Below are 24,545 nucleotides of genomic sequence, written 5' to 3' on the forward strand. Positions count from 1 at the left end.
AATCCTATCTAGGACTGGTTAAGCCTCTTATCTGGCTTCTTGCAATCGTGATCATAAAAAGCAGGCATCCAGAATTAATGTGCAGAAGAATTCTGAGTGATATTATTAAACTGTTTAGAAGAATGTCAGAGCTGTATCACTTACTTGCTCTTCTCTTGCTTTTAATTTTTCACAGAAAATTATTTTTATGATCTTTTCAAGTATCTGGCTCATGCTAAACAGAGAATGAACTCATTTTAAACCTTTCTTGCTATCAGCTAAGTACGATTTTTTGGGGGTTTTTTTGTGCCCTATTATGTGTGAAGAACACACAAATAATTAGAATACTGTATACTTTCAAATGGGACCAGAAGGATTAAACACCTCAGTGCCATTTGATCTCTGTTCATTCAATGTCAAAATTAAACATTTCATTTTTAAGCTTATTTGCAAATGGTGCATAGTTTGCCTGACAATCACGTAAGTGGACTAAAAATTCTCAGTAGCATGCAGTGAACTTGATTTCTTTAGATTTTTTTTAGAGCACTTTTTTGGTTTCTCATTGATGCTCCACCTTTTTGTAGCCATCTTTTTTTTTCCATTAATTGATCATCTCCCATTTCTATGTTCTTTTCTAGGAATTGATGCAGCTGCAGGCAGAGCTAGCAGAAATGTCTTCTGCTAAAAAAAAATACGAAGATCTGCTTCACCAGAGGGAAAGAGAACTGACGGCCCTAAAAGGAGCACTGAAAGATGAGGTAGCAACTCATGACCGTGAAATAGATCAGCTAAGGCAGCAATACCAGATGGACATGGAACAGCTCCGCAATAACTTTCCAAGAACTGTCTCAGGTAAGAGAACAATTTTTGGGAAAAGAATTTGGATGTTCTTCTCTTTTCTTGTTTTAAATTCAGGTGGTGTGCTTAAACTATCTTCTCCAATCACAAACGTATGTTAGCCATAGAAATTTAGGGAAGTCTTCATTCACAACCACCTTGTGTGTTGCTTTGGCCCTATATGAGGTGGCATTTAACGGTGCATGTACTCTATAATGAAACACATACATACTTTGATATTCTGTCATACCCTTTGTCCAGAAATGTATGCATTATTAATGCACTTTTATTGAATTGCCTATAACAACCCTTCATCTCACTCTAGCTGGAAGAATTAACATTATTAAGATGAATATCCTTCCTAAGCTTCTCTTTTTATTTCAGAACATTTCAATATACATCAATAAATCATTCTTTAAGCAATTAAATTCAACCATAACCTCATTTACTTAGAACTTAAAACATCCACGTATCCAAAGAGGGACTCTACAAAGACCTAAGGCAGAAGGTGGCATGGCTCTACCCAACTTTCAGTTTTATTACTGGGCAGCAAACATACAAGCTATAAAAACCTGAACACAAATCGATGAACATACACAGGCTTGGTTCGTAATAGAAATAAAATCCTGCAGTACTTCTTTATATTTTCCCTGCCTTGTGCCCCAATAAATGCAAGTTATCGCCAATATACTAATAACCCAATTGTGCTTCACTCCTCTGCATAAGAACCACCTTTTTCAACCCTCGCAAACATATGCAGCCTTTAATATCTGGAAAACATTTGGGAGTAAATTGCTTAGAGATCTTTATATAGACAACATCTTTGCATCCTATGAACAATTAAATTCCAAATTTAATTTTCCAACAACACATTTCTTTCACTATCTTCAAATTAGAAACTTTTTTAAACAGAACCTGCCTGATTTCCCCACCTCCCTCCTTCCTCTATGCTGGAAAAATATTGCTCAGTTTTAAGGATTCAGACAGCATTTCTGCAATATGTAAAATTATTTTACAGTCCCTCTCTTTCAAAGATCCAAGAGGACAATGAGAAAAGGATCTCTTACTCAACATATCAGAAAAGGAGTGGAAGGTAGCAATGCAGATAATTCATTTGAGCTCCATATACGCAAAGCATACAATTATTCAACTCAAAATTATATATCGAGCACATCTGTCTCGCTTAAAATTGTCCAAAATGTTTCCTGGGCAAGATCCAACCTGCGAACGCTGCAATCAAGTTCCAGCCTCACTGGGTCACATGTTTTGGGCCTGCACCAAATTAACATCATTCAGGACAAATATTTTTAAATGCCTTTCAGACAGCCTTGGTGTCACAATCCATTCTAACCCATTAAATGCTGTTTTCGGTGTTCTTCCAGATGGGCTTAAAGTGGAGAAGGACAAGCAGCGATTGCCTTCATTACACTATTGGCACGCAGACTTATTTTGCTAAAGTGGAAGAACCCTAACTCTCCCCTTTTAAGTCAGTGGGTAACTGATGTTTTATATTATTTGAAATTGGAAAAAATCTAATTCTCACTTAGAGGATCTGTGCAGAACTTTTTCAAAAACTGGCAGGATCTAATCTATAATATTTTAGAATAAGCTCTTAAAGCACTGAGAAAGTAGATTCCCTTCCCATTCCTTTCTCTTCTCCATTTATCTTTGTCTGCCTATTAAACTCATCAATTTGTTTATTTTTACTAGCTTTAAGTTTTATTCCGTTGGCCATGCTCTCTTTCTCAGGGGTGGAGGTTGACTTGTTTTCAATCCTATTTTTTGTAAAAAAAAGTATCTTTGTATGGAGTAATTACAATAAAATCAATAAAATTTAATTTAAAAAAATGAATTGCCTATAACAAATTTAATGATGTGTTTTGCAATGAACCAATATTTTAACTAAAGTTTATAAAATTGATAAGTTTGTCCTGTTAGGCTTGATGAAGAATTGTCTAGGCTCACGATGTGGAGTGCAAATACATTAGACCTGCAATTGCTGTGTGACATAGGCCTGTAAAAGTTGGCAAGTGTGCTGAATTGTCTCATGAGCCAGGGCTGGGACAAATTCATGAACTTATCTGATGAACTGGAACAGACATTTTAAAACCCTGCTGGAATCAGAATTTAAGATTACATGTAGTGATATAAAATACCAATTCTGAATATTATTAAATGTTCCAAGTTTCCTTTCATTTATGGTGTTTAATGTATGATAAATAGTTGATGTAAAGTAAATTAAATAAAAATGAAAATTTGAAGTTGACCATCGAAGAATATGAAGAGTCAGCAACAGTTAAAAAACCTACGCTGAGGTATGGACTTGATATTATGCTGTTTCTACCAGTAAAGTGTACTTAAATATTTGGGAAAAATCTACTTTGACATCTATCAATGTAAGCTACTGCATAAAGTGGTGGAAATGTGTGTTGTGTTATGCAATATTGTAATAGTGCGTCCATAGACAAAATATCTTCGTTTTAAAAGTTTTAACAACAACGACATTTAGTTATATAGCATGTCTTCATACAAATGATGTAGCTTAAAGTGCTTTACAAAATGAGGAAAGAAAAATATAAAAATAAGATTAGGCAATAGTAACAATGAACAAAGTAAGGTCCGATGGCCAGTAGGACAAAAAAAAAACAAATACTGTATATAAAAAAAAAAAAAAAAACTCCAGAGGGCTAGGGAAAAAACTAAATCTGCAGGGGTTCCGAGACCACGAGACCACTCAGCCCCCAACTGGGCAATTTTAGTAAAATTTCAAGGCAAACCAGTTCACACAAAAATAGAGAAAAAAATGATATAGAAAAGAAAAGCTTCTGTTTAAGGCTTATAAATCATGTTTCATTTCTCTAAGTTTGGTCATACAGTTGTACTTGAGGTACATTAAAGAAGTTAATCACATAAACACAGTCAGAAAACTGTATGCCATCTCCTGTCCTAATTGGCGGTATGGTGGCACAGTGGGTAGCGCTGCCTCCTCACAGTTAGAAGACCTGGGTTCGCTTCCCGGGTCCTCCCTGCGTGGAGTTTGCATGTCCTCCCTGTGTCTGTGTGGGTTTCCTCCGAGTACTCCTGTTTCTTCCCATACTCCAAAGATATGCAGGTTAGGTGCATTGGCGATTCAAAATTTTCCCCCGTGTGTGTGTGCGCGCCCTGCAGTGGGCTGGCGCCCTGCCCAGGGTTTGTTTCCTGCCTTGCGCCCTGTGTTGGCTGGGATTGGCTCCAGCAGACCCCCATGACCGTGTAGTTAAGATATAGCGAGTTGGATAATGGATGGATGGATCTCCTGTCCTATTTGCAAACATATCAAACAGTCTATGCTAGCAGTAGGACTATTTCCTAACTGCCGTAATTAACCATCTGTTCTTCAGATATAGCTGAGAAAGTTCTATCTATGTTAACTTACAGGGGTGAAAGACTATACTATATCCTAGTAACTATTAGATTCTGAAATTCTACAGAAAGTAAGCAAACACTATATGAATTTACCATTAAACATTAACTTTCTAACATTGGGTCTTACAAACATGAAACCACTATACTTAGTCGTTTTTTGATAAATGAATGTTCTTTTTTCATATATTTCTTACTTTTGTATTGCATTGAATTATTATATCTTCAAAAAGCAGAACTGTTCTGGACTTTCACATATCATTCAGCACATTTTCTTTATACACAAATGAAAAAGAATTGAGAATTGCAGCTGAAATAAAAACAGTTCTTGACTTTAAGTTCAGTTTTTGGTTATATCTAAGAATTAAATTCTTACGGTTGTTATCTAGCCCATTGATCAATTTTTTTCCTTTTTTTATCTTTGCTTACTCTTAAGAAAAGTGTTTTGTTTCTTCATAAATAGTACTCCACATTTGTACAGCTTGTGAAATAAGATCATTGTGTTTTTATTTGTGTAAGTAACCAGTGTTTTCGACAAATAATTTTTCAAATGGAAATATGTGATAAAACGCATTTGGGGTCTGTGGCAATATGCAGTTTTAAATGAATAAAGATAGTGTGCTCAGGCTCTAGGCAGGTGTAGGCACACAAGATCACGTGCACAAGCAGCTCTGTGGTGTTGATGGGGGAACTGGCTGGCATGCATTTACATGCACACGTGTGTGGTTTGGCTGATTTCCCCGTTAGTGCTCTGAAGTCCTTGATTGCGGCAGCTGTGCCTAGTAAAACATAAAAGGGAAAAGCAGGAAACCGGGAGAAATAAGAAAACTAAAGGTTTACAAAGGAGGGATGGCACGACGGACACCACCTTGGTAATAAATTGTTAGCTTCTGTGCTGAAACAATGGAAAAGTTCAGACATAAATATTTGAAATAGCTCTTAGCTTTTAAAATAACTGCAAGGCTAACATTTTATCAAATTGTATGTTTTTATGTGTGTTCACATGTTCATTATGTGTGAATGAACGTATGTATGTGTATACAGTACATACAAAATTGTGTATATATGTGAAATTTGTCTATAGGTTTGAATAATATTCAGTTGTTTATTATAAATATTTTAGTACGAGTATTATTTTTAAGTTACAAACCAACATAAAATCCAAATGCTTACCTGGAATGACATTTGATTGGGTCTGAACAATGATACTTGACAGTGGTAAGATGTATTTATCCCAGATGGTTCCCTGTCTTGCTGTCCGAATTATTTTCCAGGGATATTTGATATTTTTTGTTTATTTATAGAATGGTTTTTTTTTTGTTTTTTTGGATTAATGATCCTTTTCATCCATCATTTTTAAATTTACTTTTGTCCTGAGAAGGCCTTGTTGTGTTTTCCAGCATGTACATTTATTTATCTGAATTTTGTCTGGTCTTTGTCTAGACTCAGCTAAATGTAGAGACAGAACGACAGAAAATCAATACCACTGTGAGAAACTTACAGAAGCAGTTAGAGGAAAGTCAGGATGAGATCAGCCACTGGAAAGAGATTTTCCAGAAGACCAAGGAGGAGCTGCGAAACGCCAAACAAGAGTATGAGGAAATACTTCTCAGATAATACATCAAATATTTTTCTTTTAAGTTGTTACAGAGAGTGTGTCTCAGTTCCCTACATTGCCCTAATGTCTTAATTCAGGGCTATTTTTGTGACAATGTTTAACCAGATATAGTAAGTCACCACCAGAGGGCAGAAATGAAACACTGATTTTGGGGGTTAACTTCAAATTTTGCTGGAAGTGTAAGAAGAGCTTTTCAAATGAATCTTTGTGCATTAAAACTAAACTAATGAACTGTTTTTTTCTTAATTTTGTAATCCCTGTAAATGTTAACTATAACAAATATTAATGCTGCTTGACTTCTATTATGCACAAAGAGAACATGAATCGGCAAAGTACTAATTCAATTTTTACACCATAGTTTGCTACAAGCAAGACTGGACAAAGAGGAGTTTGAGGAGGAGCTGCGGGACATGCAGGAGCGCTTCTCGTCCATGCAGGTGGAAGTAGACCGTGTCAAATCCACTGCTGTAGATTCCACAGAGGCAAACAACCTTCGCAAGGTATTGTATTTGCACATGGCCATAAAACCAAGGTGAAATTCAATGACTGTAACCACTATTCGAACAATGTCATGAATGACAAGTTCTTATGACTGCATAAATCTACAATCTCCTTTCATAGGAAAAAGAATAAGAATTATAAAAGTAGATGAAACTGTATGATTTAGCAGAACTAATGAAGACTACACAGGCAACTGTTACATTTTTAATACAGGATATGATGTCACTCTACCATGTCAGTCCTTATGTTTCATGGTGAGGAGGAGGAGATGTGCTTTTTAGAAAGTTTGTTGAAACTGAATATTTTATGTTCTGGTTCCAGGATTTGAAGCGCTGCAAGGAGGAGCTCCAGCTGGTCTTGTCAGATAAGCAAGACCAAGAATTGCAGGTGACTCAACTGAGGCGAGAAATAACTGTCCTGGGAGGCAAATTACGAGATCAGGAGGAGGGCCACTGCCGTGAAATGGAACGTCTGCGTCAGCAAAGCCTGCGAGAGAAGGATCAGCTTACAAAGGCTTTTGACAATGCCACAAAGGTAAGGAAAATATATTATGTAATACTTTTTTAATGTAAATTTAGCAAGTGTCTTGAAGCAATTGCCTTATTTAAAATTTATTGGTGTATTATTATGTTTAGCACATCCTCATAAGATGATTAGGGGGTCATAATTCTCATGGTCATGCAAGGTTTTTAAAAACAAAATTACACTTCAATGGAAAGCAGAATACCTTGAAAACTAGTAATCAGATTTTGATGAAATATAAGTATTAACTGCAAAGGTGGATAGTAACAAGTTACATTTGCTTGAGTAACTTTTTAAAAAAATTGTACTTCTAAGAGTTTTCTAGTTTTACTGCACCATGCTTTTTACTTTAACTTGAGTACATTTGTGAAGAACAAACGCTACTATTACTCCGCTACATTGGGCAACACTCGACTTGTTACGTTTTTCCATTTATACATTATACAGTACTATATTTTTGCCAGAGAGAAGTCGCCAGTGGATCTACTGCATGACTGTTTCACCAATCAGACGTAGCAACAATAATCACATGACTCCGTTTCACCAATCAGACTTAGCCATGCAGTCACATGACCACACACAAACTTCCTGCATCTGCAGCCTGCGAGAGACTTTTTAGTCATGCGGGGCTCCTGTTCACTGCTAAACAGCCATAGCTTCACTACAAGAACCTTGAGGAGCTTAACCATCATTACACTGAGTGAAGAGCAAGCATGTTTTAACCAAACATGCACAGACAGTCATGGTAAAGTGAGACTTCTTGTACCTGCACAAGCTGCATTGTTCTGTTATTTTCTATCAGCTGTGCTATTTGGAGGGCAAGTGTATGACGATGCCGGTCCCCTACAGACTCCCTCTTTCCACATGGGAGTCTGCTGAACCCACACCGTCGATAGTTATGACCAAGATGAGCTGACATATGAGGATAATTCACTGATGAGGCCACAAGATGGTGGAAAAAGTGCTCAAGTGCTTTTATTAAAAACAAGTCGAAACAAAAGTAAAATCAACAAAAGTGTTAATGGTGCAGTGTTCTTAAAAACAGTACATATATAAATCCATAAAAATCATTGTGAAAAGTAAGGATAAAAAAATCAATAAATAAATCCTCCTGATCTCAGCTCACCTCCTTCTCATTCTCCTGGATCACCCATTGCTCGCATAACTGGCAGAGACTCGGCAGCCATAAGCTCCATCCAGCTGACCTCCGTCTTGGCTCTTTTCTTTGATTCCCCCTTCTTTTTTTTGTGCAGACCCGTATATATGCACTCCCGTCTCCGTGGGCCTTAATCACATGCTGCAGGAAGCCAATTAAGCAATTGAGAATGATCGCAGTCACACATGCGACTTTCTCCAACTACCTCAATAACTCCGTGTTTTTTTTTTTTTTGAAGCCGCGGACCCGCTACACCACAAAGTGAATATACAGTAGATCTCCGCAAAGTCACAGTTCAGGGTTTGCAGACTCAGTCATTCATGCATGGATATTTCCTTAGAATGCAAATATCCTCCTGAATCTTTTATGGCTTTTTTTGTGGCAATACTGTGCTGTAGACAGAACAGGAAGCAACCACTCAGGGAAACGCGGTTTGGGATGGTGAAAGTAGCCAATCCGAGAGCGTTATTCATTTCCCTTTGCTGCTGATTGATTGCTGCCCTGTGATTCAACTCCAGCTGAGTGTCCTCATGTTTTCCATTTTGTTATTGTATTCATTTTGTTATTCTTAAACTCACAAGATGTCGCTGAATCGCCCTGCACCTTCTAAGGCTTCTGGCACTGAACCTAAGCGCCAGAAGAAGTTTAAGACACTCCAGGAGAAGGTTGAACTACTGGATTTGCTCCGGGAACTAAAAAGTTATGCTGCAGTAGCACTGCACGATGGTATTAATGAAAGCACCACACGCTACATAAAGAAGAACAAAGCAGCAATCTGGAGTACCGTATCTGTAAGTTTCTGTGATAGTGCCAAAAAGGTAACGACCATAAGGAATAAAAATATTGTCAGGATGGAATCTGCCTTGGCATTGTGGAACACCGACTGCAGGAAGAACATCATCCCCTTGGAACGGTAACATCATCCGTGAGGAAGCATGGAAATTGTACCAGCAGTTCGCTACAAGAGACAATGTAGCAACTTTCCATCACAATGTTCCTGAAACCTATAAAGAAAAGCCAGCACGAAACCCCACCAGAAGAAGACCCGTCCAAAGATGCGACTCCTCCTGAAGTGCCTGAAGAAGTGGCACCACCCGAGGAGTTTTAAATCCTCTGCATCATACTGCACAGCTACTTTCAATATCATTCATCATTGGTGTGTACCCGTACATTTTACTGTATTTTAATTAAATGAAATTATGTATTTACTCTGCTTATAACAAAGAAAACGACAGCACATACCATAGAATTACAGTACGTATAGTGGTTACATCGGTATTTTACATTCTAGCACCACGTCATTACATTCTAGCACCGCGTCAGACATAGCAGTACAGTACTGTACAGTAGACGGATTTACCTTTACATTCTGTTTTTAGGTAATGTATTAAGGTAATTTTTTAGGTAATGTATTAAGCTGAGTTTGCAACGAAATTAAAGTGCTTTGGGGACATACTGTATTTAGGATTTAAACTGTTAAAATAGGAATTTAAAAGGTATTTTTTAACCACATCCAAATGTCGCGGTTTTTCACAATTCGCGGGTGCTCTAGGAACGTAACCCCCGCGAATTTTGGGGATGTACTGTACAGTATTATACTGTCAGTGTACAGTATATCTTGTCACTGTAAGTAGTTTGCACTGTTCAGACATACATGTTACCTACTGTAGGTATTGGCTTCAAAAGCTTTGTTGTGAAAAACTGAGCTTTGGAACTTTGTGTTATTTGTGCATCTTTATTTTGTAAAGATGTTATTTATTTTTATTTATTTTATTATTTGGAAATAGCAGAATTTGCACATTATTTTATATTTTTGTCTGTCTTATTACAACGTTTCTAAAATATAAATCATTTATTATGTTACTCAGTACTTGTAGTCTTTTCACCAAATGCTTTTATACTCTTACTTGAGTAATTTTTTGGATGACTACTTTTTACTTCTACTTGAGTAATGTTATTTTGAAGTAACGCTACTCTTACTTGAGTACAATTTTTGCCTACTCTACCCACCTCTGATTAACAGTTCATAGTAAATATCAGTAAGTTGTTACATTTTACAATAATAGCTATGTTTTAATAGAGGTAACATTAGAAAGCTATTAAATAGGCACTGGGACTTCCTAACATTTATGCAAGCACTTCTGTGCTGTTTATTACTCAGGACCTTTTAGACCCTGTGTTTCCAGAGTTATTCTACTCTTATATTTTCCACAGTGTGTTAAGTTGGCCAACCATTTTTGCACTGGTACAGCACGTTACTGTACCCGCCACATGAAGAAACAGCTCAGGATCCTGGTTGACAACCTCCAAGCAGAAATACAATCCAGTCCCCCCACACTCCCCCAAAATGACCAGCTATTTGCCACAGCCCGCTGTTACATAGGAATCCCCATGGTCTGGTCCAGCCACACAGGTCCTCAAAAATGAGGATCCTGTGAGCCATATCACCCTTGGGGAATCGTGCCACATGACCATCGTGCCGTAACTGACGCTCCCTCACAATGCAGGTAATATGCCTCATTTGGGACTCTGTGAGCAACCAGTTGTTTGACACACAGTCAAACCAACTGTACCCAAGGATTCTCCGAAGAGACACAGTAATGAAGGCGTCCAGTCTTTTTCTCAGGTCACTGGATTGCGTCCATGTCTCACAACCATCTAGCAAAATAGGAAGCACCAGGACTCTAAAGACTTGAACCTTCCTACTTTTGCAAAGATGTCGAGTGTGCCACACACCCCTTTTCAACGACGTCATGACCCCCAATGCTCTCCCAATCCGTCTACTGATTTCATTGGAAGAGTCGCCAGAGACATGAATGTCGCTGCCGAGGTAAGTAAACATCTTGACAACGTTGGCATTCTCTCCACAGACAGACACACTGCTGATGGATGGCTCTGCCCAAGAGGTAATTAAAGGCCTGGATCTTGGTTTTTATCCAGGACACTCAAAAGCCCAGACACTCTGACTCCTCACTTAGTCTCTCAAGAACCCCGATCAGAGCCTTTATTGACTCCGCAAAGATCGTAGGCAAAGTCAAGATCAGTGAATCTTTCTTCACCAACAGATAGCCCCCAGACCCCACAATCCTCCTAACACCGAGTCCATACAAGCACTGAACATGGTAGGAACAAGAACACACCTCTGACAAACCCTAGAATCAACTGGGAAAAATGCAACGGTTCTGCATCTACTCTGCACAGCACTCGCAGTGCCAGTGTCCAGGCCGGCCATGATATCCAGCAACTTTGGGGAGATCCTGTAAAATCTTCAGATGTGCCACACCACAGCTCAATCAACTGAATTGATCACTTTACGAAAATTGACAAAGGCTGCAAAGAAACTCTGCCGATATTCAACAAAAACAACAACAACATGTATTTATATAGCACATTTTCATACAAACAGTAGCTCAAAGTGCTTTACATATTAAAGAATAGAAAAATGAAAGACACAATTATAAAACAAAATAAATCAACATTAACATCGAATAAGAGTAAGGTTCAATGGCCAGGGGACAGAAAAACAAAAACTCCAGACGGCTGGAGAAAAAATAAAATCTGTAGGGATTCCAGACCATGAGACCGCCCAGTCCCCTCTGGGCATTCTACCTAACATAAATGAAACAGTCCTCTTTGGATTTAGGGTTCTCATGGATGGGCTTGATGATGATGATGGTCACGTAGACTTCTGCCTTTTAATCCGTCCATCATTGTTAGAGCATCATGAAGCTTTGAGTAGGTGGTGGTGGCGCAGGCCACCAGTAGGTGGCCGATATTCGTGTTTGCACTCCAAGAGAACCCTTAATGCCAGGATGCAGCCGATGATAGACTACTTGGGCATAAAACCAGACTGCTCCAGTCACTGTTAGGTGAGCAAGTGATCATGGATTCTACTGAGAATGACCCCAGCAAGGACCTTACCTGGCATAGTGTTATCTCCCTGTAGTTGTCACAATCCAGGCGATCATACTTCCTTTTCCAGATGGGGCAACAAGTCCTGTTTTCCAGTCAGCTGGGCTAATGTCTGTCTCCCAATTGGAAGCAAAGATTGCTTGCATTACGAAGAGGACAGCCTTACCACCAGCCTGGAGAAGCTCACCCCGGATACCACAGATCTCTGCAGCCTTCCCTGCACTCAGTTGTTTCACCACCTGTGCAATCTCCATGAGAGTAGGTGGTTTAAAGCTAATTGGAGGATCAGCCTCAAGATCTGTAAACCCAGAAATATCCAGCATACTAGCCAGAGGATCAGCTTTAAACAGCTGCACAAAGTAGCCAACCCAGCGGGTTACAATTGCAGCATCATCTGTAAGGACTGTTCCATCACCTGCCCTGAATATGACTCTCCAAGGAACAGATTTGGATATGTGTGATGCTTCGATTCCTCTGTAAGTATGACGTAAGTTACTAGACCATAGATGGTGTTTCACTTGCTCACAGATTCCTCTAACAAACGCTTCCTTATCTGCCCTCAGAGCCCTTGCAGGTGCCCTTTCTCGGTTCCCGGTACAGACCAGAGTTGCCATCAAGTCATGCACTGCAACTCCTCTCAATGACATCCATGGTACCCAGCAAAATGAAATATCTCCTATTGGGAGCACCAGCAACACCAACACAGCCATCAGCAACCTTCAAGGTCTTGCCACAGAAGACCTCCCACATCACATTAGGATCAGCAGTCGCACCCAAGTCTGCAAGTTCTTCACCCAAACTGCCTGCAAACTCATTGAAAACTGCCTGATCTTGGAGTATGATCAAGACCCGCCTAATTTTCCTAGTAGGTGGTAACCTACTGAACCTAAGCTGGATCTTCAGATTAGCAACAAGAAGTCTGTGGTCAGGTTTCATAAACTGGGCACTTCTGTAGACCCTGTAGTTCTGCAGGAGCCCCCAGTGTCTGCCCATGAGGATATGATTGATCTCAGTATTGGAGTACCAAGTCCAACAATGCGGCTGAAGGAGCTGGGACCAGGATCCAGTGATACACAGCCCCTGACCTTTTGCAAAGTCAAGGAACATGGAGCCACTTTCACCATGGTCACCAGACCTATAAGGACCGACACAATACTCATAGCCAGCCCTGTCAATGCCAGTGGTCGCATTGAAGTTACCATTGACCAGAGGAGTGTCACCTTGTAGGCACCCATTAACCACCGAGTGAAGTTGTGAATAAATTGTCTACCTCACTGAGACATCACCTACTGCAGTCAGAGCATACACTGAGACAACAGACAAGGCACCCAAAGAGTGCCTTAACTCGAGTCTCATAATACACTCTTTGAAAGGAGTGACATTGGACACCATAGGAAGGAGCTTGTCCACCACAGCAACAGCTACTTCCAGAATATGACAACCGTCAGACCAGTAAAAGGTGTACTCACCTACAGAGGTCTGGCCAGGCCCTCGTCTGTGCACCTCAGAGAGTGCCAACACTGAAATGCGGAGTTTACAAAGCTCCTCCATCAGCAGAAGAAGATGATCATCATGCCAGAGAGATGAGACATTCCATGCCATGCGCCTGCCCAGATGGGCTGCCTCAAACTGGAACCCGAGTGCTGCCTCAGTACCACACCAGCTCCGATCCCAAACAGGCCTGACCCCATTGGCTCTCCGACAGTTTCGACTCATCCCGGGAATGAGGCTCCAGACGGCCTTTCCCAATCCGCTTCGTAATGCTAGTAGCCTTCATGTGGGTGGCTGCAGCAAAGCTATTCCCGCAGAGAGCAGAAACAAGTCCTGTTTGTCGTTTCAAAGCTGCATGCAATCTTTATGGAGGCTAGAGTGCCAGTCCTGCTAACAATCCCCAAGTTTTCCCTTGCAAGTTGGAGGACCGCTTACAGGGCTGGATGCAGTTTAAAGTCATACCCAGGGCCATCTTTGCAAATGACAACAATTGACCCATTTATCAAACTCACCCACTATCTGTATGACTGAAGATATTTCAGTTACATTTTTGATGAACTTTAGAGTGCTATAGTCATGAACTTAACAAGCCTGTGTAGTTATTTAGTGCTGGTTGTGAGCAATACTGAGTACAAACCTAATCATTTGTGTTTTTAGCCAAGCAGAAATGCTCAAAGTCTACTTTCATGTTGTTTTTTATTGTGTGTGTTGGTCTTAGGGTGACCCAATTGACTTGCTACGGGCTCACACTATGAAGCATCTCAGTTATAGATTTGCAGCATTTTGCTCAGAAGCGAATACTTTGCAGTGTGAAATCAATGGAGAGCTCCTTTAGACAACCAGATAGCTTGTCTCTAAAGCTGTGAGCAAAGAGTTTTCTGGTGACATCAGCTGGTCTGTGTCACCCACACCAGTGTTGCCACTACATTCTACCCACCCACAGGGCAAATCCCACTCTTGTCACCAATTGAATTGCTGTGGACATGTATCATAAAACATCTCAGTTTGAAGAGTTGCAATGTTGTGAACAGTTGATGGTTAGCTATAAACAGGCACTATTTGGTTCAGCAGCAAATGCTTTGCTACACAGAGCCAGCCTCTAAATACTTTGAACGGAGTACTTACGGGTGACGTCAGCCCTCACTTTTTATACATGCCACCACTACACATCTTAAATGGAGTACTGTTTTTTTAATATGAGAATTGAGTGTATTCTAATCTCATATTCTGATTTACAAAATCAAGAAAATAAAAACCTGCCATTGTTTTAATGTAAGCAGTAGAATCATAAGTTGAATTTTTATGTTGATATGGCTGCATTTGGTTTTCAGGACCAGCTAGATAATCACCGGGATACAACTGAGCAAGCATTACGAGGTTTAGAAGGTAGACTCAAAGAAGCCCTTGAACAAAATGACACCTTGAAACTAAAGATTTCCAGTCTGGAGTTAAAAATCTCAGAATACCAGGATACTACAGAAGAGATGGAGGAAGCTGAAGCACGTCTCAAGGACAAGGTTGCGCGTCTTGAGGTATGTTTAAGGACAAAGTGTATTTAAGGAGGCAGGGGTGTTCTTTTCTACTAGTTGTGGAGCAGAATAATTAAGTTCAAGTGTACAATGTGAAGAAAGATGTTTCATAATATGTAAACACCTCCTTTGCATACTTAATACACATTAACTTCAGCACAACATTATGATTTCTACCCTTCTTTCCAAAGCTATACTCAAATCCTGCATACTGTAATTCTGCCAGTTGGTCACACTGAAACCAATTTTCATTTGTCTATCCCATATCACCTTCAGCAAACTGCATGCCTTTTTGGAGCCTTTATTACTAAATTATTTTTCCATATTTGACATAAAATGCATTTTATTCTTCCCAAACACCGCCCCAATCATTTAACAATTGATTGTTGTGGTATATAGTACCATTACTTGCTGGGCACATCATGATAAAAAAAATGGAAATACGCTTTTTAAAAGTGTGTTTGGATAAAAGTAGAAGTGTCTGTGTTGTTGCGGGTTGGCTCCGTGCTCCTTCGCAGCTTGAACCCAAAAACATCAGTAGCTGTAGAACATGGGTGAGATGGGCAAATGAGGACAGAAACAATCAAGAGTGTGGTGAAAGTGATAACATGCTTAACTCCACACAGATCAATAGTGTTCAGCTAAAGTGCAATGCAGGTTCAATAAATAAATAATCCTCCAATAAAAACCAGAAAAAATCCTTATAGTCATTGGGTCCTTTCTGTCTCTCTGACAAGCCCAGTGCTTTCTCATTTTGTCTCCCCATCATATCCTTGTTCAGTCAGTGGAGACCCCAGCAATCGCGGTTCCAACTTCCAGGTCTCATCCCAGCTGTCTTTGTTGGTGTCTCCTGTGATGCTATGAGCTTGCCATACATCTTCCACTATGCCTTGCTCGGCATCTGTAGGATCTCCTCTATTATACTGTGCTCCTCCATAATTATTAATTGAGGGGCGATCCAACTGTGGAGCACCACTCACTCACTTCTCCACGGGGTTACCAACCACTCTGCCTTCTCTCTATCAAGTTGGCTTGAACACCCCAATGCTACCTTCTCACTCTCATGGTTTTCCAATTCTGTCCATCTGTCCTTCCAGGCTCCCTTTTAATCCGTATCTGGGTGCAGGTGCCACAATCACCAACTCTGAGGCATCAGTGAAACACTTGATTTGACCCGCTTGCACAGTCAGCCAAGCACCTCATTCACCCATTTGTACCCACTTGACCATTCAACACCCTTCAGTTATTTATATTGTTAAAATAACACAGCAGTACAAATCTGTCTTATTAGGTGCCCAATAATCAGGCTATGCCCAGCAAGGATGTTTTTCAGCCTTAGTAAAGACATACACAATAAAGTAATGGATAGACAGGGCTGTGACCACTTACTCCATTTCTACAGAGCCTTTAAAACCCCTTGATATTTATGTACCACCATAAGCCATAGAAGTGCAACCCACAGGCTTACATCTACTTAGACAGAGTCAAAGGCACTAGACTGCTTTCAACAACAATAAATTCTTATATTAGAGGTCAGGCACATGTTTCTGCTTTTGATATGATGTATCAGCATAGCACAGAGGTAAAATATAAAATGAACCTAGTATTTATTGGCATGTTTTCTGAAATCTGAGCAGACTGAATATCTCAGTTCATCCTTTTTTCTGTTATTCATAGTCTCTCGTTTTCAGTGGATGGACAGTGGCAAGTATTCCCTTCTCTGTCTCTGACCACATGAAGCTGATTTTTTTTTTGCTACACTCTCCTTCTTCCACTCCATTCATGCACTGCATTATGTTGATTTTTTTAATAGAAGCATTTGGTTTTCATATCACTTTCTTATACTTCAGTATAGCTGAGTACTCAGTGCTGATGCCCTTTTTGGTATTTCTTTAGGCTGAGCGTCAACACCTACAGCACTCCTTGGGAGAATCTTCAGAAAGTGAACAGGAGCTAGCTTTGGTCAAGCGCTCACTGGAGACCCGCATGGATGAGGCCCAGCGTAGCCTGGTAAGGCTTACCCAGGAAAAACAGGAATTGGAGGATCGGCTGCAGGAAGAACTCAGACAGAGGGAGTTTTTAAAGAGGGGAAAGAGCGAAATGGAAGAACAGAAAAGACTACTTGATAAGGCAGTTGAAAAACTGAATAAAGAGGTAATATGAGGAACAGTAAACAAAGTAAAACTATTGTGTAAACCAAAGGGTGGGGACGTTGTTTCTCAGAGTCCACACTGTTTGCTTGTGTGCTGTTTTGGTTGCTCTTTGTTAATTAAAGACCATCTTTGTTTCAAACAACAATTATACTTTTAAAATCTTGACAGGTCACTTTCATTAGATGCAAAACCATATTCTTGATTTTGTAATAACACAATTTTGGGGTTCTGCCAATAGGCAAGATGAAATCACCAGATTTCTTATTATTTTTCTCTTTCCATTGTTGTTTGATTGATGAATGCATCTTTTCCACCATTGCAAGTTCCGCATCTATTTCATGCTTCGTCTATCTGAAATCTCTATTTGAATTGCCCAACCTCTGCTTCTGGGTATCTGTTGTTCAGACTACTGTTATGTTGAGCCTATTTTTTCCCTTTCATTCTCCAATGCTTCCTACACACTGTCATTTTTCACTGTCATATTGATCCTCATGTCTTATTTCTTGCCCATAGCACTTAATTCATCAGTCTTTGTAGTCTTTCTACAGTCTGGTCTTCTGCAAGCTCTGCATTTCTTGAAAACTCAATTTCTACTGAAGCTCCTTTATCAGTACTCTCTGACCTTACAATCTTCACACTTTCCGATATGCTAAGCAGTATTTGTGTAGTGCAGTGCATAAAGTGTTTTGGTAAAGAAAGTGTACCATCTTATACTGCATAATGGATTGTAACTAACAATATCCTAGTGCTCACAGAGTTTAAAAAAAAATTAGACAAATCTAATCTCAAATCAAGAAACAACACATCACAGAATTTACTTTCTCATTGTTTATTTAGTAAGAAAATGTGTATTATATAACCACAGAATTAATGCCATGCCTACTTTTTCACATTATTGTTGGGGAATTGCTCCAGGGAAAGATGTATGCTAATGGAAGTGATCTCGCTGTCCCAGTGCTGTGGCTGCTGGACCAGATCATGCTGTGCAAAAGGCCAATTTAATTAAATTAATGAAGTGCTATTGCAGAGTAGAAGCACAAAATATAGTGTGGCATCCTGCTTCAAATGAGTTAAAGGAAGTTACGACAAAAAATATGACCATTCAGTTTTTGTTTTTTTTTTTTTTAATTCTTTATGTATAGTTTAAATGCGTATAGCTAGGTGTCATCTCACACTGAAACTATATTTAAAAAAAAAAAATGTAAACATCTGATTAAAAGGTTAAATAATTTTATCAGCTGCAAAAGACCACCCGCTTTCTGGTAAGTTATTCCTTTGTACCATCTCATACATATCTACAATACAGAGTGTTAGGATCAAAAGAATCATTGATCTTAAGGAGAAGATCAGAAATTGTTTGGTGACAATTGAATTCCTTATCTTGTAATTTAATGAATCTTAAATCTACACAAATAGGTCAAATATTGACAAAATTATGTTATGTTGGGTTTGAACATAGGCTTAAATGTTTTCTTTTTTGATTAAGTATTTAATCTTTGCATAAATGTTGTCTTTTTTATAGGCAGTCCATATGCTGCATTACCTTTTTTCACAAACTTTTAATATTGAAAGCTGGCTTATAAATGGTTAACTGAATATCATTCCTACTTCAAGAAACATCAGAATATTTTAAAACACAAATTATTCTGTTACAAGTTAAGCTCCACTGGTATATGCTAATCTGTGTTGAGGGTAATGCATTAAAAATAATGTGCATTACCTAGTCAGATTACTTTTCAAAGTAACAAGTAACCGAATGTGATACTTTATTTATTTAGGTAAAAATACCTGCATTACCTAAACAAAAGCTTATTCACAGCACACAAAAAAACTATAAGGTCAGTAACATCGTGCACATGTATGCTTCAGCTATGTGTAGCATGCAATCAAGTGACAAGACTGAAGTTATAAGTATACACTTAATTCTGCGTGTGATGAGGAGTAAATTTAGTCCACCCAGTATAGGGTCACAGGGAGACAATGAGTATTGCAGAACAGCTTGGTAGAAGGAGAGAAGCAAACATGGTAGACAATTTTCCGGTCCCTAGCAGGGCTCAATCGAAGTGGCAAATGGAAAAGAGTGTGGTGTTTGCATTCCTATAACAAAAACATTTAAATAAATCCTCTTTCCAGTTTTCATCCAGTTATTTGCTATAGATATTTTGAATCAGTGTCATCTGGTGGTGTAGCAGCTAGTGTTCATACCTCAAATCTTCAGGGGCTTTTGTTTGGTTCTGTATTTTCTTTACTTTACAGCCCATGAATGACTTAAGAAAATGTTCAAATTTGGCTGCTGTTCTGGTCAGTTTTACGAAGGTTCATATATGGGCTTAGGATTTAATAACAAATCCTGGTCAATGAAATGTGCAATTTTTCATACAAAATAAGAAAATTTTACATTTTATAATTTTTATAATGAGTAACCATATTACATATTTGTAAGTAGTGAGTAATGTAAGTAAAGTACTTTTAAACACTGATGTAGATTAATTAACCAGAGGTGGGTAGTAACGAGTTACATTTACTTGAGTAACTTTTTTAAAAAATTGTACTTTTAAGAGTAGTTTTACTGCAACATACTTTTTACTTTTACTTCAGTACATTTGTGAAGAAGAAACACCACTCTTACTTGGCTACATTGAACAACACTCGAATCGTTACTTTTTTTCCATTAGATACGCTATATTTTTGCCACTGGATCTACTGCATGACTTTTTCACCAATCAGACTTACCAATAATAATCACAAGACTCCGTTTCACCTATCAGACATAGCAACAATAATATCATGGCTTCGTTTCACAAATCGGACGTAGCCATGCAGTCACATGACCACACACAAACTGTGGTGGCATAGCGCCACAAACTCCTCACAGACAGCGGACAGGGAAAGAAAGAATACAAATGGAACCTCGGTTTGCAAGCATAATTCATTCCGGAAACGTGCTCGCAGTGAATTTCCCCATACGAAATAATGGAAACTCAGATGATTCGTTCCACAACCCAAAACTATTCATATAAAATGATTAATACAAAATATAAAGTAAAAATACATAAAATAAATGAACCTGCACTTTAACTTTGAAAAGAATCATGGCTGGTGTGAGTGAGTTTCTAAACTCTTGTGGGATTTCACCCAACGGGACGACACGTGGAAGAGCGTCCCGAAGCAACTGCAGCCACCCAGTGCTGCAGCAGTTCGCTATGCTAAAATGCTATAGGCACCTGCCATTGATGGGTGATACAAGGAACATTATAAATGCGCAGGGCACAGTATTACTTGGCCGCTAATCTGGACATCAACCTGCCTGACTGCTGTGTCTGTGTATAGGAGAATGGCAGATCCCGCTACAATAAATAACCGTGCTGTTCCTGTTTCAAGCTGAATAAAGATGGTGTCGCTAAAGTATTGAGACTCGGCTTCGTGTTTTGGGGTGCAAGACGGGGACTCGAACATCACAGCTCACACACATGGTCACAATGCTGTAGTAAACCATATACGCTCGTACGGATGCTGACTATAAGAGTGAGGCACGCTGACTGATGATTGCCCACAATCCCGCAGCGAGAGAGAGAAGAACCATCAGCTCAGTTGCGATCATGTGACGCTCGGCAAACAAAGCGGACTACTCGTATTGCAAGACCGCGCTCATTTATCAAGTCTAAATTTATTAAAAATTTTAGCTCGTCTTACAAAACACTTACAATCCAAATTGTGGTCGCAATCCAAGGTTTCACTGTACATGAAAAATGAGAGCCAACTCCTGCTGAAGCTTAAACTTCACTTCACTGATTGAAGAACAAGCCAGTTTTTACCAAACATGCACAGACACAGACAGTCAAGGTAAAGTGAGACTCCTTGTACATGCACAAGCTGCCTTGTTCTAATGATATTTTCTATCATCTGTGCTATTTGGAGGGCAAGTGTATATGCAGTATTGTACTGTCAGTGTACAGTATATCTTGTCACTGTAAGTAGTTTGCACTGTTCAAACATACATGTTACCTACTGTAGGTAACTGAGATTTCAAAACTTTGTGTTATTTGTGCATCTTTATTTTGTAAAGATTATTTGTTTTTACTCATTTTTTATTTTATTATTTGGAAATAGCAGAATTTGCACATTATTTTATATTTTTGTCTGTCTTATTACAACATTTCTAAAAAATAAATCATTTATTATGATCAAACAGTTACTCAGTACTTCAGTAGTCTTTTCATCAGATGCTTTTTTACTCTTACTTGAGTTATTTTTTGGATGACTACTTTTTACTTCTACTTGAGTAAAGTTATTTTGAAGTAACGCTACTCTTACTTGAGTACAATTATTGGCTACTCTACCCACCTCTGGAATTAACCAAGTGTAACTACATTGACTGTAATTTAAACCAATAATTTCTTTGTCCCCTTTCCCATCTACTGTTATCTTTTGGATGTTACACAATTGCATTGCCAGGTTGTGTGTTTTTTTTTTAATTTGAAATTTCCCATTGACTACTACAAGAATGAAAGAACTGAGGAGTTTGTTTTATTCATACAGTCAGGGACATTCAGGTTGTGTTAAGGAAGAACTGATTACCATTGCAGTGGGTAATTAAATTTTATTTTTAGGCTGTTGAAAACATTGTTTTGGAAGGTGTACATATTTTGGTTGTTGTGCAGTTTTCATACATTTATAAATTTTATATTGGGGCACCCAAAACTGTGGGATCATGTGGAGTTTGGTATATATTAGAGTACTCCCATAGGTTTTTATCTTAAAATATTATGTATATTCACCATGCAACCTTGTTTACCAATAGATACTGAATTTCTCTTATCTCCTAGCTGGACCAAATGACTGCCCAGTCCAACCAGGCAGTAGCACTTATTCAGTCTCAGTTTGACGAGTACAGAGACAAGTCACGGCGAGAGCTTCTGGATGCACAGAGACAAGCAAAAGACAGTGTTTCTGAGTTAGAGCGACTCCAGATGACTGTTCGAAGACTTCAGGAAGAGGTAAGATTTTAAAAAAAAAAAAAAAAAGAGTCAACTAAGCCCCAGATTTTCATATCTAATCAAATGAGCATTTGTGCGCTCTTTCAGATTACTAAATTAAAACATGAGCTTCAGGAATGTCAAGAAGAAAAGGACAATGCCAATTTGGACAAAGAACTCCTAACAAATCGCTTGCAACATGTGGAAGCAGAGATAAAATCCAACCAGCACACAAAGGATGACCGTTCCCGGCAGATCAAGATTCTAGAGGTATGTGTATGTTTTAGAAACTTGAGAATGCTAGTGTTTTATTCTTTACCAGTGCTGCTTTTCTTTAGCATTTGAGGGCTTTCTTTAAACCCTCTCTTTATAAGCCATTTTTGGAGCATTTCAATGATGCGGTTAGGTTTAGCAAAGCCTTTTTGGTTTTCCTCATAACCCTGAATAGGGTAAATTGGCTATAAATATGGATTAATTATTTTCATACATACTAGTTGATTTTATGTGTGTGTGTTTTTTTTTTTAATATATACTTTAGATATATGAAATATTTAAAATGCTGTATTTGGAGTGACGCAGTAAACTTTTAATGTGTTTAGTTTCATACTCTGCAGTGAATTGGGCTGGTAACATCACTTGACGGCAGGCTGAGTTATGGGATGCATTTGTGAGCTGTTTGGGGTAGAAGTTAGGGATATCTTAACTTTATCCAAGTAAGAAGTTTTGTATTTATTTGAGGGTATTTGACGAGGGTTGTTTTGATATCTATCTATATAAAACAACAAAACGTCCAGCCTCTGTGCCCAGGCATAACTTTATAGAGTATCCACAAGGGCGTTGCAACATCTGATCAGCAAAGACAACAAAACCACAAAAAGAGACAGTTTATAGGCTAGAATGTCCGATGAACAAAAACCACAAACATATACAGAAATAGGATCTTAAGATCTAAGAACAAAGTCCAATGAACAAAAGCATCAATAACCACAAAGACAGACTGATGTAAAATCTACAATGTCTGATGAACAAAGGCAACAAAACAACAATAAAAGATGGATTTAAGGTCTAGAACGTCCAATGAACAAACGCAAAAAAGAAAGGTAAATACAAGGAATAGAATGCCTGAAGAACAAAGGTTCGTAAATGCACAAAGTGATTGAAACTGACAAACTTAACCTTTGTAACATTAATCCTGTTTTAGTAAATGGCAGTTTTGCTATGCTAATATTTCTGTATTCCTGAGCCCTGGTAAAAGCTAAAATTCTTCTGGGGCAAATAAATGTTGGTCGGTCTGTATGTTTGTGTTGTGTTGTGTACATATAGATATTTTTGAGAGAGAGAGAAAACAGCGTAATGGCTTCAACGTACTGTATTTAATTAAAATGTTCCTTTTTTCACCAAAGGGATCTTGCTTTCAGATACACGTTTATTTCAAGATGCTGTAATGACAATATGTTTAAAATTGCAGCAGCTCGGTAAACTTAACTTATTTTACATGTAACTATGGGGCTTTACCCCCTGCTCACTTCACTCGCCAACCCCAAGGCCAGCGCTACGCTAGCTACTTTGCATCTTTGCCACTATACAATTTAAACAGTGTGGTGGCCCAGGAGGACCAGAGGAGGGCTTGTGCCTCCTCCAGACCGCGAGGGGGCATCCGTCCTGGTTATGCTGGGGGCCCAGGTGCCTGAGGAACCCTGGAGCCCAGCACTTCCGCCACACCATTAAGTGCTGGGGGGAAGACTTTACGTGACGCCCGGAGAGCTGCCGGGAGGACAGCCGGCACTTCCGCCACGCTGGGGCGTGGCCAAGGAAGGAATGCCGGGAACACCTGGTGCTCATCCGGGAGTACTATATAAGGGGCCGCCTCCCTTCAGTCAGGGCGGAAGAGGACGGAGCTAGCGGAAGGACTGGAGGTGGCCAGGAGAATGACAAAGGAACTGTGTGGCCTGGACTTGGGGGAATTGGTGCTGGAGGCACTGGGGTTTTGTGAGTGCACGAAAAAGACTTTGTATATAGTGTAAATAAACGTGTGTTGGGAGAAATATGCTGTCCATCTATCTGTGCCCGGGCCGGCTTTCACAACAGATTGTTATTTTCATGGGAATTGTTACATATGCATAATAGAACTAATTATTTTACATTACAGCGAGTAATTAACCATATTTAAAAAAAAAAAATAGTAATAATTTGAAAGTAAATTATGTTTCTTGTTGCGTTAAAGATATTGGTTGTGTTAGAGATATTTGTTGTGTTATACGATTTCATTCTGTTTGGCTTTGAAATTAACACGCAAATACTTTTTAAACTTACACTTTTACTGTAAAACTTCAATTAGATTTTAGTCAATATCGCACTGAATTTTGATTCTGTGTTTGGACTTGCATCGTGACAATGCAATGTATAACTACTCGTGAATGAATTTTGTTTCTTTCTAATAAATAAACCGACTTTTTCAAATGTTTGTCT

The 24,545-nt window shown here is 38.9% G+C and overlaps 1 protein-coding gene across 1 annotated transcript in view; it reads left to right on the top strand.

Moving 5' to 3' along the window:
* The window catches only part of LOC120524695 (cingulin), a 136,073-nt gene that overhangs the window by 90,576 nt on the left and 20,952 nt on the right, over positions 1-24,545 (top strand). Inside the window, 9 exon segments of the mRNA XM_039746520.1 lie at positions 618-831; positions 895-929; positions 5,662-5,810; positions 6,195-6,336; positions 6,659-6,871; positions 14,750-14,950; positions 16,844-17,101; positions 21,927-22,097; positions 22,185-22,346. Coding sequence (XP_039602454.1) covers positions 618-831; positions 895-929; positions 5,662-5,810; positions 6,195-6,336; positions 6,659-6,871; positions 14,750-14,950; positions 16,844-17,101; positions 21,927-22,097; positions 22,185-22,346 — 1,545 coding nt within the window.

This window comes from Polypterus senegalus, chromosome 1, assembly GCF_016835505.1.
Source record: "Polypterus senegalus isolate Bchr_013 chromosome 1, ASM1683550v1, whole genome shotgun sequence".
NCBI classification, from domain to species: Eukaryota; Metazoa; Chordata; class Cladistia; order Polypteriformes; family Polypteridae; genus Polypterus; species Polypterus senegalus.